The sequence below is a fragment of the Lagenorhynchus albirostris genome, chromosome 2 (assembly GCF_949774975.1).
Source record: "Lagenorhynchus albirostris chromosome 2, mLagAlb1.1, whole genome shotgun sequence".
Classification (NCBI taxonomy): Eukaryota; Metazoa; Chordata; class Mammalia; order Artiodactyla; family Delphinidae; genus Lagenorhynchus; species Lagenorhynchus albirostris.
In genome coordinates, this window is record NC_083096.1 from 55,743,584 (window position 1) to 55,758,876 (window position 15,293).

The following is a 15,293-nucleotide window of genomic DNA, read 5'->3' on the forward strand; positions in this document are numbered from 1 at the left end:
TGGCCTCACCCGTTGTGGAGCACAGGCTCCGGACACACAGGCTCAGCGGCCATGGCTCACGGGCCCAGGCACTCCACGGCATGTGGGATCTTCCCAGACCGGGGCACGAACCCGTGTCCCCTGCATTGGCAGGCGGACTCTCAACCACTGCGCCACCAGGGAAGCCCCAAAACAACTCTTAACAAATTTAAGAGTATAGAAATTATTTCAAGGCTCTTTTCTGACCACACAGTATGAAGCTAGAAATCAACCACAGAATGAGAAATGAAAAAAAAAAAAAGATTATATGGAGACAAAAAAACATGCTACTAAAAAACCAGTGAGTCAACAATGAAATAAAAAAGGAAATTAAAAAATATCTCGACACAAATGACAATGAAAACACAACCATACAAAATCTATGGAGGCAGCAAAAGCAGTCCTAAGAGGGAAGTTCATAGCAATACAGGCCTTCCTCAAAAATAAGAAAAATCTCAAATAAAAAACCTAACCTACCACCTAAAAGAATTAGAAAAGAAGAACAAGCAAAACCTAAAGTCAGCTGAAGGAAGGAAACAAAGATCAGAGAGGAAATAAATAAAAGAGAGATTAAAAAAAAAAACAGAAAAAACGAATAAAACTAAGAGCTGGTTTTTTGAAAGGATAAACAAAATCAATAAACCTCTGGCCAGGCTCACCAAGAAGAAAAGAGAGAGGTCCTAAATGAACAAAATAAGAAATGAAAGGGAAAAATAACAACTGACATTGCAAAAAAACAAAAAATCGTAAGAAAAAATACGAACAATTATATGCCAACAAATTGGACAACCTAGAGGAAATGGACAAGTTTCTAGAAACGTACAGCCCACCAAAACTGAATCAAAAAGAAATAGATGTGGCTTCCCTGGTAGTGCAGTGGTTAAGAATCAGCCTGCCAATGCAGGGGACATGGGTTCGAGCCCTGGTCCGGAAAGATCCCACATGCTGCAGAGCAACTAAGCCCATGCACCACAACTACTGAGCCTGCGCTCTAGAGCCCACAAGCCACAACTACTGAGCCCATGTGCCACAACTACTGAAGCCTGTGCGCCTAGAGCTCGTGCTCTGCAACAAGAGAAGCCACTGCAATGAGAAGCCCGTGTGCAGCAACAAAGACCCAATGCAGCCAAAAAGAAATTAATTAATTAAAAAAAAAGAAGAAATAGATGATTTGAACAGACCAATCACTGGAATTTAAATAGAAGCTGTAATTTAAAAATAAAACAAAAGGAAAAAAAAGCCCCAAACCAAAAATTCCCTGCAGACAAAAGTCCAGGACTGGATGGCTTCTCTGGGGAATTCTACCAAACATAAAAAGAACTTATAACAATCCTTCTTAAACTCTTCCAGAAGATTAAGGGGGACAGAACATTCCCAAAGTCATTCTATGAAGCTGTCATCACCTTTATACCAAAACTAGACAAAGACACTACCAAAAAAGAAAATTACAGGCCAGTATCTTTGACGAATATAGATGCCAAAATCTTCAACAAAACATTAGCAAACCAAATCCAACAACACATAAAAAGGGTCATACATCATGATGAAGTTAGATTCATCCCAGGGTCATAAGAGTGGTTCAGCAAATCAATCAATGTGATACACCAGATCAACAAAAGACAAAAACCACATGATCATCTCAGTAGATGCAGAAAAACTATTTGACAAAATTCAACGCCCATTCATGATAAAAACTCTCATCAAAATGAGTGCAGAGGGAACATATCTCAGCATAATAAAAGCTATTTATGAAAAACTCACAGCCAACATAATTCTCAACACTGAAAAGCTGAAAGCCTTCCTGCTAAAATCTGGAACAAGATAAGGATGCCTACTCTTGCCACTTTTATTCAACATAGTATTGGAAGTCCTAGCCACAGCAACCAGACAAGAAAAAGAAATAAAAGGTATCCAAATCAGAAGGGAAGAGGTAAAATTGTCATTATATGCAGATGACATGATACTATATATACAAAAACCTAAAGACTCCACACAAAAACTACTAGAACTGATAAACGAATTCAGCAAGGTAGCAGGATATAGAATTAACATACAGAAATCTTGCATTTCTTTATACTAACAATGAAATATCAGAAAAAAAAGTAAAAAAAAAATTGCTTTGAAAATAACATCAAAAAAATAATAAAATATTTAGAAATAAACCTGACCAACGAGGTGAAAGACTTACATGCTGAGAAGTATAAAACATTAATAAAGGAAACTGAAGACGGTTCAAAGAAATGGAAAGATATCCCATGCTCTTGGAAGAATTAATATTGTTAAAATGGCCATACTACCCAATGGAAGCTACAGATTTAATGTGATCCCTATCAAAATACCAATGGCATTTTCCACAAAACTAGAAAAAATAATCATAAAATATATAAATATAAGGAACTACAGAGGATCTAGAACTGCCAAAGCAATCCTGAGGAAAAGAGCAAAGTTGGAGGCATAACCCTCCCAGACTTCAGAAAAACTACGTTGGTATATATACCAATATACCAAAACTATATATACCAATATATATAACAATATACCAAAACTGTATTGGTATTGGCACAAAAACAGACATATGGAACAGAATGGAACAGAACAGAGGGTCTAGAAATAAACCCGCACAGCTATGGTCAATTAATCTTCGACAAAGGAGGCAAAAATATACAATGGGAAAAAGAGAGTCTCATCAGCAAGTGGTGTTGAAAAAGTTGGACACCCACAAGTAAATCAGTGAAGTTAGAACACACCCTCACACCATACACAAAAATAAATTCAAAATGGCTTAAAGACTTAAACATAAGACATGACACCATAAAACTCCTAGAAGAGATTATAGGCAAAACACTCTCTGATATAAATTATACAAATATTTTTTTAGGTCAGTCTCCCAAGGCAATAGAAATAAAAACAAAAATAAACAAATTGGACCTAATCAAACTTCCAAGCTTTTGCACAGCAAAGGAGACCATAAACAAAACAGAAAGACAACCTACAGAATGGGAGAAAATATTTGCAAATGATGCAACTGGCAAGGGCTTAATTTCCAAAATATACAAACGGCTCGTACAGGTCAATATCAAAAAAACAAACAAACCGATCAAAAAGTAGGCAGGGCTTCCCTGGTGGCACAGTGGTTGAGAGTCTGCCTGCTGATGCAGGGGACACGGGTTCGTGCCCCGGTCCAGGAAGATCCCACATGCCGCGGGACGGCTGGGCCCTGAGCCATGGCCGCTGAGCCTGCGCATCCGGAGCCTGTGCTTCGCAACGGGAGAGGCCACAGCAGTGAGAGGCCCGTGTACCGCAAAAAGAAAAAAAAAAAAAGTAGGCCGAAGACCTAAATAAATATTTCTCCAACAAAGACATACAGATGGCCAACAGGCACATGAAAAGATATCCACACTGCTAATGAGAAATGCAAACCAAAACTACAATGAGGTATCATAACAATGGTCAGAATGGCCATCATTAAAAGGTCTACAAATAATAAATGCTGGAGAGGATGTGGAGAAAAGGGAACCCTCCTACATTGTTGGCGGGAATGTAAACTGATGCAGCCACTATGGAGAGTATGGAGGTTCCTTAATAAACTAAAAATAGAGTTACCATACGATCCAGCAATCCTACTCCTGGGCATATATCCAGAAAAGACAGAAACTCTAATTCAAAAAGACACATGCACCCCTATGTTCAGAGCTGCACTATTTACAATAGCCAAGACATGGAAGCAACCTAAGTGTCCATCAACAGATGAATGGATAAAGAAGATGTGGTGTATATATATAATATGTATGTATACCCTATATTATATATATTCCATTATATATAATGGAATATTACTCAGCCATAAAAACGAACGAAATAATGCCATTTGCAGTAACATGGGTGCATCTAGAGATTATCATACTAAGTGAAGTAAGCCAGACAAAGACAAATATTATATGATATCACTTATATGTGGAATCTAAAAAAATGATACAAATGAACTTATTTACAAAACAGAAACAGACTCACAGACATAGGAAACAAATTTATGGTTACCAAAGTGGAAAGGATGGGGAAGGGATAAATTAGGAGTTTGGGATTAACAGATATACCCTACTATATATAAACTAGATAAACAACAAGGTGCTATGGTATAGCACAGGGAACTATATTCAGTATCTTGTAATAACCAAAATGAAAGAGAATCTCATAAAGAACTGAATATACAGATATATAAAATTGATATATACATAGACTGAATCACTTTGCTGTACACCAGAAACTAATACAACATTGTTAATCAACTACACTTCAATTAAAAAAGAGAGAGAGAGAATAAGAAAAAAAGGGAGAGGGCCCAAGTCAATAAAATCAGAAATGAAAAAGGAGAAGTTACAGCTGACACCACAGAAATACAAAGGATCATGGAGACCACTATGAACGACTCTATGCCAATAAAATGCACAACCTAGAAGAAATGGACAAATTCTTAGTAAGGTACAATCTCCCAAGACTGAACCAGGAAGAAACAGAAATTGAAACAGTACTGAAATTGAATCAGTAATTTTAAAACTCCCAACAAACAAAAGTCCAGGACCAAAGAGCTTCACAGGTGAATTCTACCAAACATTTAGAGATGACTTAACACCTATCCTATTCCAAAAAATTGCAGAGGAAAGAACACTTCTAAACTCTTCTATGAAGCCATCATACCTGATGGCTGATGCCTGACACCAAAACCAGACAAAGATATCACACACAAAAAGAAAATTACAGGCCAATATCACTGATGAACACAGATGCAAAAATCCTCAACAAAATAATACTAGCGAACTGAATCCAACAGTACATTAAAACAATCATACACCATGATCAAGTGAGATTTATCCTAGGGATGCAAGGATTTTTAAATATGTGCAAATTAATGTGATACACCATGTTAACAAACTGAAGAATAAAAGCCATATGATCATCTCAAAAGATGCAGAAAAAGCTTTTGATAAAATTCAACATCGATTTATGATAAAATAAAAACTCTCCAGAAAGTGGGCATAGAGGGAACATACGTCAGTATAATAAAGACTACATATATGGGAAACCCACAGCTAACAACACCCTCAATGGTGAGAAGCTGAAAGTGTTTCCTCTAAAATCAGGAACAAGACAAGGATGCCCTCTCTCACCACTTTTTTTTTTAATTTTTTTTTTTTGGCTGCGTTGGGTCTTCATTGCTGCATGGGCTTTTCTCTAGTTGTGGCGAGCAGCAGCTACTCTTCTTTGCGGTGCACAGGCTTCTCATTGCAGTGCCTTCTCTTGTTGTGGAGCATGGGCTGTAGGCACGCGGGCTTCAGTAGTTGTGGCACGTGGGCTCTAGAGCACAGGCTCAGTAGTTGTGGTGCAACTTAGTTGCTTAGTAGTGGGCTTAGTTGCTCTGTGGCATGTGGGATCTTCCTGGACCAGGGATCAAACCGTGTCCCTTGCAGTAGCAGGCAGATTCTTAACCACTGTGCCACCAAGTCTCTCACCACTTTTATTCAACATAGTTTTGGAAGTCCTTGCCACAGCAATCGGAGAACAAAAAGAAATAAATGGAACCCAAATTGGAAAAGAAGAAGTAAAACTGTCATTGTTTGCAGATGACATGATACTATACATAGAAAATCCTAAAGATGCCTCCAGAAAACTACTAGAACTCATCAAAGAATTTGGTAAAGTTGCAGGTACAAAATTAATATACAAAAATCTGTTGCATTTCTGTCCACTAATATGAAGTATCAGAAGGAGGAATTAAGGAAACAATCCCATTTATCATCACATTGAAAAGAATAAAATACCTAGTAATAAACCTACCTGAGAAGGCAAAAGACCTGTACTCTGAAAACTGTAAGACGCTGATGGAAGAAACTGAACACAACACGAACAGATGGAAAGATATACTGTGTTCTTGGATTGGAAGAATCAATATTGTTAAAATTACCGCACTACCCAAGGTAATCTACAGAGTCAATGCGACCCCTATCAAATGACCAATGGCATTTTTCACAGAACTAGAACAAATAATTAAAAAATTTGTATGGGAACACAAAAGACCCCGAATAGCCAAAACAATCTGGAGAAAAAAGAACAGAGCTGGAGGAATCATGCTCCCTAACTTCAGATTATCCTACAGAGCTACAGTAATCAAAACAGTATGATACTTGCACAAAAACAGACACATATATCAATGGGACAGGACAGAAAGGCCAGATATAAACCCACACCCTTATAGTCAATTAATCTACAACAAAAGAGGCAAGAATATACAATGGAGAAAAGACAGTCTCTTCAATAAGTGGTGCTGGGAAGACTGGACAGCTACATAAAAGAGAATTAGAACATTCTCTAACACCATATAGAAAAACAAACTCAAAAGAATTAGGAGTTTGGGATTCAAATATACATACTACTATATATAAAATAGATAACCAACAAGGACCTACTGTCTAGCACAGGAAACTATACTCAATATCTAGTAATAACTTACAATGGAAGAGAATGTAAAAAAGAATAACTGAATCATTTTACTGTACATCTGAAACACAACATTGTAAGTCAACTATATTTCAATAAAAATTTAAAAAATAAACAACATCCCCCACAAAAGTTCTATGAATACTACTATGAATTAAACTGGCTGCTTTTGAAAAAACATTTTAAAAAACCCCTCAAAATGATTAAAGACCTAAATGTAAGACCAGATACTATGAAACTCCTAGAGGAAAACACAGGCAGAACACTCTTTGACACAATCGCAGCAATATTGTTTTGCATGCCTCTCCTAAAGTAAAGGAAATAAAAGCAAAAATAAACACATGGGACCTAATTACACTTAAAAGCCTTTGCATGGCAAAGGAAACCATCAACAAAACAAAAAGACAACATACTGAATGGGAGAAAATATTTGCAAATGATATGACCAATAAGGGATTATACACATTGAAGCATTCAGGAGTAAAGGAATATGATGTATGCAGTATACTCTCAAATTGTTGAAAGAAAAATATTTATATAATAAGGACAAAATGATAAAGAAAATGTGGCAAAATGTTAACAACTGGTGAATCTTGGTAAAGGGAACATGAAAGTTTTCTTTTTCCTACAATTTTTTATACATTTGAATTTTTTTCAAATAAAGTTTAAAAATTATCTTTCCAATCTGATAGGTTAAGAAATGTTTTGATGTATGTTTCTTTAGTTATGTGTAATGGTGAGTATCCTTTCATATGTTTATTTTATACCTGAATATCTTTTTTACACATCGCTTACTCATATCCTTTGCCTATTTTTCTAATGTATTTTTTATGGTTTTTCTCATTGAATTTGTATGAGTCTTATGGGAATTAGTGTTTTTTCTGACACATATGCGCAAAATAGGTTTTCTGAGTTTGGCATTACTTAACTTAGTTTATGGTACTTTTTTGGTTGAACAATATTTAATTTTTATGCAATCAAATTTATCAATCTTTCTATATGGCTTCTGGGTTATATCCTGCTTAGAATGGCCATTTTTACCCCCAGCCTACTAATGCTTTCTTCTAGTACTTTTAGAATTTAATTTTTTAGGTTTAATTTATCAGTTGGGAATTCCATCTGTTTAAAGAGTTTATTTTTTCCCCAAATCACCAGTTTTACTAAAGACACATATTAAACAATTTTACTTTCCTCCACTGACTTGAAACATCTACTTCTGGACCCTTCTCAGTGCCACTGATCTGTTCCTTCTTTAGTTCCAAACTGTTTGTATTGTTGTAATATTTCTTAAAGCCAATGATTCTAATATTAAATTTTGGAAACTACCTGGCTGTTCCAGCATAAATAGTTATCCGTTGGTATCTGAGGAGGATTGGTTCCAGGATTGCCCTCTACCCCACTCCCCTGTGCTCCCAGGATACCAAAATTCATGGATGCTCAAGACTCAAATAAAATGGCACAGTATTTGCATAATCTACACAATCCTCCCATATACTTTAAATCATCTCTAGATTAACTTATAATACCTAATACAATATAAATATTATGTAAATAGTTGCCAGCACCTGACAAATTCAAACATTATCTTTGGGAATTTTATGGAATTTTTCATATTTTTGATCCACAGTTGGTTGAATCTGTGAATGCAGAACCAGCAAATATGGAAGGCCAACTATATGTATGTGTGTAAACCCCCACGTTGCTGGTTTTCCTCCTTTCTCTATGCTAGTTATTCCCAGCTTCCTTTGTCACTTGCTTTTTTGCTAATCATCCTTCAATATTTGGAAAAATTTAGGGCTTTTCTCTTCTCTCTTCCTACTATGTGATCTCATTGGCATTGATTTTTTTAACCTTGTTTACAGTGCTTTTTGTAAAAAAGTTTTATATTTATATAAAATATTAAAAAGTTTTAAATTTATATACAATCAAACATATCAATTTTCTTTTATGGCTTCAGGGTTATATCCTGCCTAAAAAGGGTTAAGCCATAGTTTAATTATTATGACTTCATTACTATGTTGATGACTCCTAAATTTTAATCTCAGCCTAACTTCTTTTCTAAGATACAGATGCATATAAACAGTGAGCTGCTCAGTATCTCTATTTAGCTATCTCACAGGCATCTCAAACTGAATATATCTAAAATGGAACCCATGATTTTACCTCCTCAAACTGTTCCCCTGTCCATTTCATTTCTAGTACAGATTCCCAGAAATGAGATTGCCGAGTCAAAGAGTGTAAACAAAAAGTGTGTAATTTTGATATACTGCCCAGTTTCCTTCCAGAGGGGTTATATCAATTTATACTTACACTAGCAGTGTAGCTATTTCTCCATGGTCTTGTCAACAGGGTGTGTAATCAAACTTCTGGATACTTGCAATCTGATAGATTACAAATTTGTAATCTGATACATAAAAAATAGTACTTTGGTATAGTTTTAATTCGTTTTTAAGTTATTAAGAACAAACAAGCAGATTTTCATGTTTAAGGGCAATCTGAACTTCTTGTTTACTGCCCATTTTTCTGTTAGGTCACTGGTCTAGCTTATTGACCAATAGGAGCTCTTAATGTATTAAGGATATATCATCTGTAATATGAATTGAAAATATTTGCCCCCAGTTTGTCTTTGATTTTTGTCTTGATATTGTTTTGTTTTACCATGCAGAAATTTTTAATTTTTATATAGTCAAGTCTATCAATATTTTCTTCTATGCTTTCTGGGTTAGTCAATTAGAAAGGCCTTCTTCATTTCAAGATTATAAAGGAATTGCTTCATGTCATCTGCTACTATTTTCATGGTTTCACTTTGTATTTTTTAAATCTTTGATCCACTGGAAGTTATCCTGTTGGACAGAAGAGTGGTATTAAAGAATAAAATGAACCATGTCTTTCCTTTGCTTAAAACCCTTTAATGGTTTTCTTTTCTTTTTTAAAATAAATTTATTTATTTATTTATTTTTGGCTATGTTGGGTCTTCATTGCTGTGCGTGGGCTTTCTCTAGTTGTGGCGATCAGGGGTTACTCTTCATGTGGTGTTCAGGTTTCTCACTGCTGTGGCTTCTCTTGTTGCAGAGAGTGGGCTCTAGGCGTGCAGGCTTCAGCAGTTGTGGCTCAGGGCTCTAGAGCACAGGCTCAGTAGTTGTGGCACACAGGCTTAGTTGCTCCACAGCATGTGGGATCTTCCCAGACCAGGGCTCGAACCTATGTCTCCTGCATTGGCAGGTGGATTCTTAACCACTGCACCACCAGGGAAGCCCTTTTAATGGTTTTCTATTGGTCTTAAGATTAAATTTCAAATTCTTAACATGGTCTATTAGCTCCATTGTGATCTGGCTCTATTCTTTCTATAAAATCATTATGTTACATCCTCCCTTTTGCCCTCTGGATCTCACTGGGTTTCCTTCAGTTCCTTGAACTTGTTATGCTTCTTCATGTTTCAGAATTTTGTATGAAGTGTTCCAGAACCAAAGTTAAATCTCTCTGTAATACACTGTTAAATCATCCAGGGCTTCTTCTCTGTAGCACCCATTAACTGTAATTATTTATTTATGTAATTATGAATTCAATGTCTATCTTCCCTGCTAGATTATAATTTCCACTAGAACAGACACTCTAGGCATCGTGTTCATTACTGTAGCCTCTGTTCCCAAGCACAGTGGCTGAAGTATAGTAGCTTTACAAATACTTATTAAATGAATGAATAAATGAAAAATAACAGGTTTAATAAAAAAAATCCTTCTAATAACATCCAATTTCATTTTTCTGATTATTAGTTCAAACAATCTACAGTTTATTCTGCTGAACAATCATATAATCAGGAAGGAAGTGCTTTATAAAAACGACCAATACCAACTATCCTATCAGTAATAAACTGTATTCTGGCTTATAAATTAGCCTTTTATGAATATGTCTAGGGAAATCAATCCCTGAAAACTTTAGTTTTTGCTAAAAGAACACAAAATTGTCCTATAAAATAAAAACCAGGCTTAGAATTTATAACATTTCTTTGATATTATGAGTTAGAATTAGCAGTAAATACCTAAATAGGTATGTGTTAGCAGAATGGTGAACCCATATTGTTCTCCTGACAAATACATTGTGAATGCATCAAATCACCAAGTACAACTCACCTCTTGAAAGTTATGTTGCGTGAACTTGTCTGCTATCCTTAGCAACTCACGACATGAATGTGTGTCAGCAAAAGCCCGAATGCCCAGGCAGTTAGAAGGATCTAATTGTCTCTTTAAGAATTCACAACAGGCTTCCTGTATTTCTGCCAGCTGAAGGAGGCAAGCAGCTGGCAGAAGGGTCTGAACATTGCCCTCTTCCACAGTTATCTGGGAGGTATACGCAAAGTCTATCAGTAGTTCCATAGCCCTCTCATCTATGTCTCGGATCACAACTTCCGTCTGACGGCTCTCTGCCAATTCTCCTGTAAACATAGCTCGGAAGTAGGGACTACAGGCTGACAAAATGACTCGATGGGCATATATCTTCTTAGCGCCCACAACTAGCACCACATCACACAGCTCCCGGTGCTTTCTCAGAAGGTTAATCACCTCCAAGGTTTGTCGAGGGTGCTTGTCTGAGATATAGGGCATGCGGGCAGGTTGGGGAACCCCTTCTGGCAGTTTGTTGGGGTCTCCAAGGGTGCAGCGGCTTGTTACATCCATTCCAGTCTCTCCTGGTCGAATGTTGGTACACCTACAGAGATGGGGGTGGGAGAGAGAAGAGAAGATGGCAATATTTTTAGAAGCTAATTCCTGCATTTCACATGTATATTGTATGTAGAAATTCAGGTGCTAACTTACTAGGTAAATGCCACAAACTTAAATTATTGACAAATAATTAGAACTAAGATATTTGGATTTTCATAATCATCACACTGTATCTATCAACATGGAGAAAAAAGAGAATCTATGCCCCTCAGTTAAGATGATAACTATGCTTTTAACAAATATTTACTAGTTCTTATATTTTACAGAGCATTTTGCTATGGACTGAGGAAAATTCAAAGAAATATAAAGAGGTAATCAGGGAACCTAATTATCTAGAAGGAGAGAGAGACACATGAATAGCCAGAAAGGGGGCAACCAGGATAAAAAATGTGGTTCAGAAAGGCAAAATCTATAGTTATTTGTTTATACTGGAACATAGACCTGGCATAAGCTATCAGGTTACTACAAGGGTATGTATTTTTTTGTGTGTGAAGTAGGAATATTACATTGCATTTTTCCAGAGCTTAGGTGAAATATCCTACACACATGGTTCAGATCGTTATACTTCTGTTTCTGATTCTCTACTTACTAAGCAATCTTGTGACTCATGTGAGTCTCAGAAACTAATCATCTATGACTGTACTGAGATAGTCTAATACTGGCCTGCAAGAGACAGTATCAGTTTACTACCCCTAAAGCTGTAGCACTGACAAGACCTACAGTATAATAAAACACTAGAGTGTTGACAGAATCCCCTGGGAAGGAGAGGAGAATATAAAAGGACATTTTAGGAAGAAGAAACTACACTTAGCTCTTCCTTTCTTCAGCAGCAACCTGTTTTTCCCAAGTACTTATACGTTCAATATTTCTACGCTTGGCCTCAGCCTACAGGTAACTGTATTCTATAGTACAAACTGTTCATAATTCCTGACATCTGGTAGAAACAGCACTGTTTATGCTTGACAATTTAAAACTGAAACATAAAACTGAGCAAAACTGAGTTAAAGGATAATTGTTACCACCCATGTAAACAAGCAAAAAAGCTTTCAGCCACAGTACTTAATGGTCTCTTGTTTATAGTAGATGCTGAAATAATACATCACGTGGTTAACAGTGGTACACCATTAAAGACAAGACCATTTAAAAATTTTCCATTATAATACTGACATTGTATGTTGAAATTAAAGAGTTTTTGTTGTGACCTTAATTATGTACACAAAGATGGTACTGTTGAACTCAGACATAAACAATTTTTTATTTCACCTAAGTACAATATGAAAGCTAATTTCTACATATCTACTTTTTTAAAAAAAACAGTATGCAAATAAAAACACTTATGATTGTATTAGATTGTATAGATTCTGACTTTCAATAATTGGTAATTTCTCTATTCTTATCAACTGTCTGGTTTGCAAACTTGGAAGGAATTCTCATAAATGTGGTCATTCTCAAAAGTTCTGTTTTCTCTGCTCTCTATACACATTCTTGGGGAAGTGCATTTAATCTCATGGTTCCCATCACCCATATGTGAATGGCTAAAGCACATAGGCTTTCACTAGTTGTGTCGAGCGGGGGCTACTCTTTGTTGTGGAGCACAGGCTCTAGGCACGCGGGCTTCAGTAGTTGTGGCACGCGGTCTCAGTAGTTGTGGTTTGCAGGCTTAGTTGCTCCGCAGCATGTGGGATCTTCCTGGACCAGGGCTCGAACCTGTGTCCCCTGCATTGACAGGCAGATTCTTAACCACTGTGCCACTAGGGACGTCCCAGGCCAAATATCTTGGAGCCCCTTCCCTTCCACATACCCTCAAACACAATCCATCAGCAAATTCTGTCATTCTACCTCCAAATAATACCTAGAATCCAACCATTTCTCTACCTTTCCACTAGTCCCACCCTAATTCAGGCTATCCTCACACTTCTTTATATGATAATAGCCTCATAAGTGGTCTGCTTGCTTCCACCTTTGCTGATTTATATTCTCTTCTCTAAACAACCAAACTGATCCTTTAGAAAAGTCAGACTATACCTTTCCTCTGCTCAAAATCCTTTAAACACTCATATCAGTAGCAAAAAACAAAGCCTATAGAGTTTACGAACTTCTATATGACTCCTCCCCTGGCTAACTCTCTGAATTCGTCTCCCACTTTCCCCTCACTCATGGTTCTCTAGTCACACAGACTTCCTTGCTATTTCTGGGACACGCCAAGGCCTCTCTTGCTTCAGAGCCTTAATCCTCCTTCCTGAAAGGTTCTTCCCCAAATATCTGCAGAGCTCATTCCCTTATTTCTTTCAGATCTCTGTTCAAATGTCAACTTATCAGACCACCTTATACGAAACAGCATCTCTTTCTTCTACTACCCTATACCCTTTACTGTGCTTAATTTTTCTTCTTGAATAATTACCTCCTGATATAATGTATTGGCTTTCTCTCCCAACCAGAACATAAGCTCCATAAAAACAAGGCCTCTGTTCTCTTTTACTCAATGCTATCCTTCAACATGTGGATCCAGTGCTCATTAAATAGCTGTCAAATAAATTCAGCTTTTCTTCCTGCCAAAATAAACTATACCCTCCAAACTTTCTTGTCTGGTTCTCTTGAAAGAATGCCCAGTTTGTAGCCAGGCAAACATAGATTCAAACCTTAGCTGCATCATTTATTAGGTATAATCTTGGGCAAATTACTTAACGTCTCTGATCCTCAAGTTCATCATTTGTAATTGTGGGGATAATTACACTTACCTCACAAGGAAAATGACAGTGTTGGGATTTGTCTGAATGTAGGTCCTCTGACTCCAAAGTCAGTGCTTTATCCTGAACTGTTTTGGTCAACTAGATGGAGCATTTGAGGCGGAAATGATCCTGGCAATCTGGTTTACGTGGTTGTTGTTCTTAGAAGGGAGAAAAGGCAAGCATGCTGCCACATGGCTGGACTATGCTGCTCTTTTAGGAGAATGAGAAGGAGCAAGAACAAGGATCACTGAGACGATAAGGGGTGCCTCATTTTAAATCTTCTGAGAAGTTGTATTTATTTCTAGCAATTTAATTCTAGACGTTATATTTAATTCTATACATTAAGTTATTTCTTCTGTGGTTCTGCTATTTGTTTTTGTAAATGTTTACTTTCAAAAAATCTAAGCCCACATCCTCCAACAGTCTCATCACATCCAAAGGGTTCTACTGGCAGAAATGGTTCGTTTTTTCTACCTCCCCCGCCCCGTACATCCCCATACATTTTTCTGGGCATCTTTGAGGGAAAGTTATAATAAGTGTCCCAGAAATAGGTTGTGTTCATACCTTGTCACATCTATATTCACAAATTCTTTGTTTGGAGTCTGATGGATTAAGTACTCTAATGATTTGAGGGGTGGGGTGGTAAACTAAAGTGTGAACTGCTCCCCAGCAAGAGGAAAGAGCCCTAGGAAAGCTATTTTTTTAAACCACTTTTTAAAAATTGAAGTATGGTTAATTTACAATGTTGTTAGTTTCAGGTGCAGAGCAAAGTGATTCAGTTATACATACATATATGTATACATATATATATATGTTCTTTTTCAGATTATTTCCCATTATAGGTTATTACAAGATATTGAATATATGTCCCTGTGCTATACAGTATGTCCTTATTGTTCATCTATTTTATACTGTGTATATGTTAATCTTAAACTCCTAATTTATACCGCCCCCCCCACTATCTGCTTTGGTAACTGTAAGTTTGTTTTCTATGTTTGTGAGTCAATTTCTATTTTGTAAATAAGTTCATTTGCTTTCTTGTTTTTTTTTTTGATTATGAAAGCTTTTAATTAAAGGCTTGGGGGAGCAAGCCTGATTGTCCAAGTGAAAATTCATCTGGAGAAACCAGAGGGTCTCAAATTATTTGCTTTTCTATCCCAATAGTGAACTAATGACATTACAAAAAATATATATATATATATAATATATACATAAAGAAATTGAACTCAAATAACATTTTTATTAACTTAATTTTCAAGACTAATTTACATATGTTTTAAGGCTGAGGGAGCTAAGTGGAAGGATTATTCTGGACTCTATCCACAGTTAACGAACT

The 15,293-nt window shown here is 36.5% G+C and overlaps 1 protein-coding gene across 5 annotated transcripts in view; it reads right to left on the reverse strand.

Moving 5' to 3' along the window:
• Window positions 1-15,293, reverse strand: part of KLHL20 (kelch like family member 20) — a 78,657-nt gene that overhangs the window by 52,440 nt on the left and 10,924 nt on the right. For all 5 annotated transcript variants that reach the window (XM_060133053.1, XM_060133067.1, XM_060133061.1 and 2 more), the window contains one exon: window positions 10,641-11,214. In XM_060133053.1, the coding sequence (XP_059989036.1) occupies window positions 10,641-11,214 (574 nt within the window). The remainder of the gene's footprint in view (window positions 1-10,640; window positions 11,215-15,293) is intronic.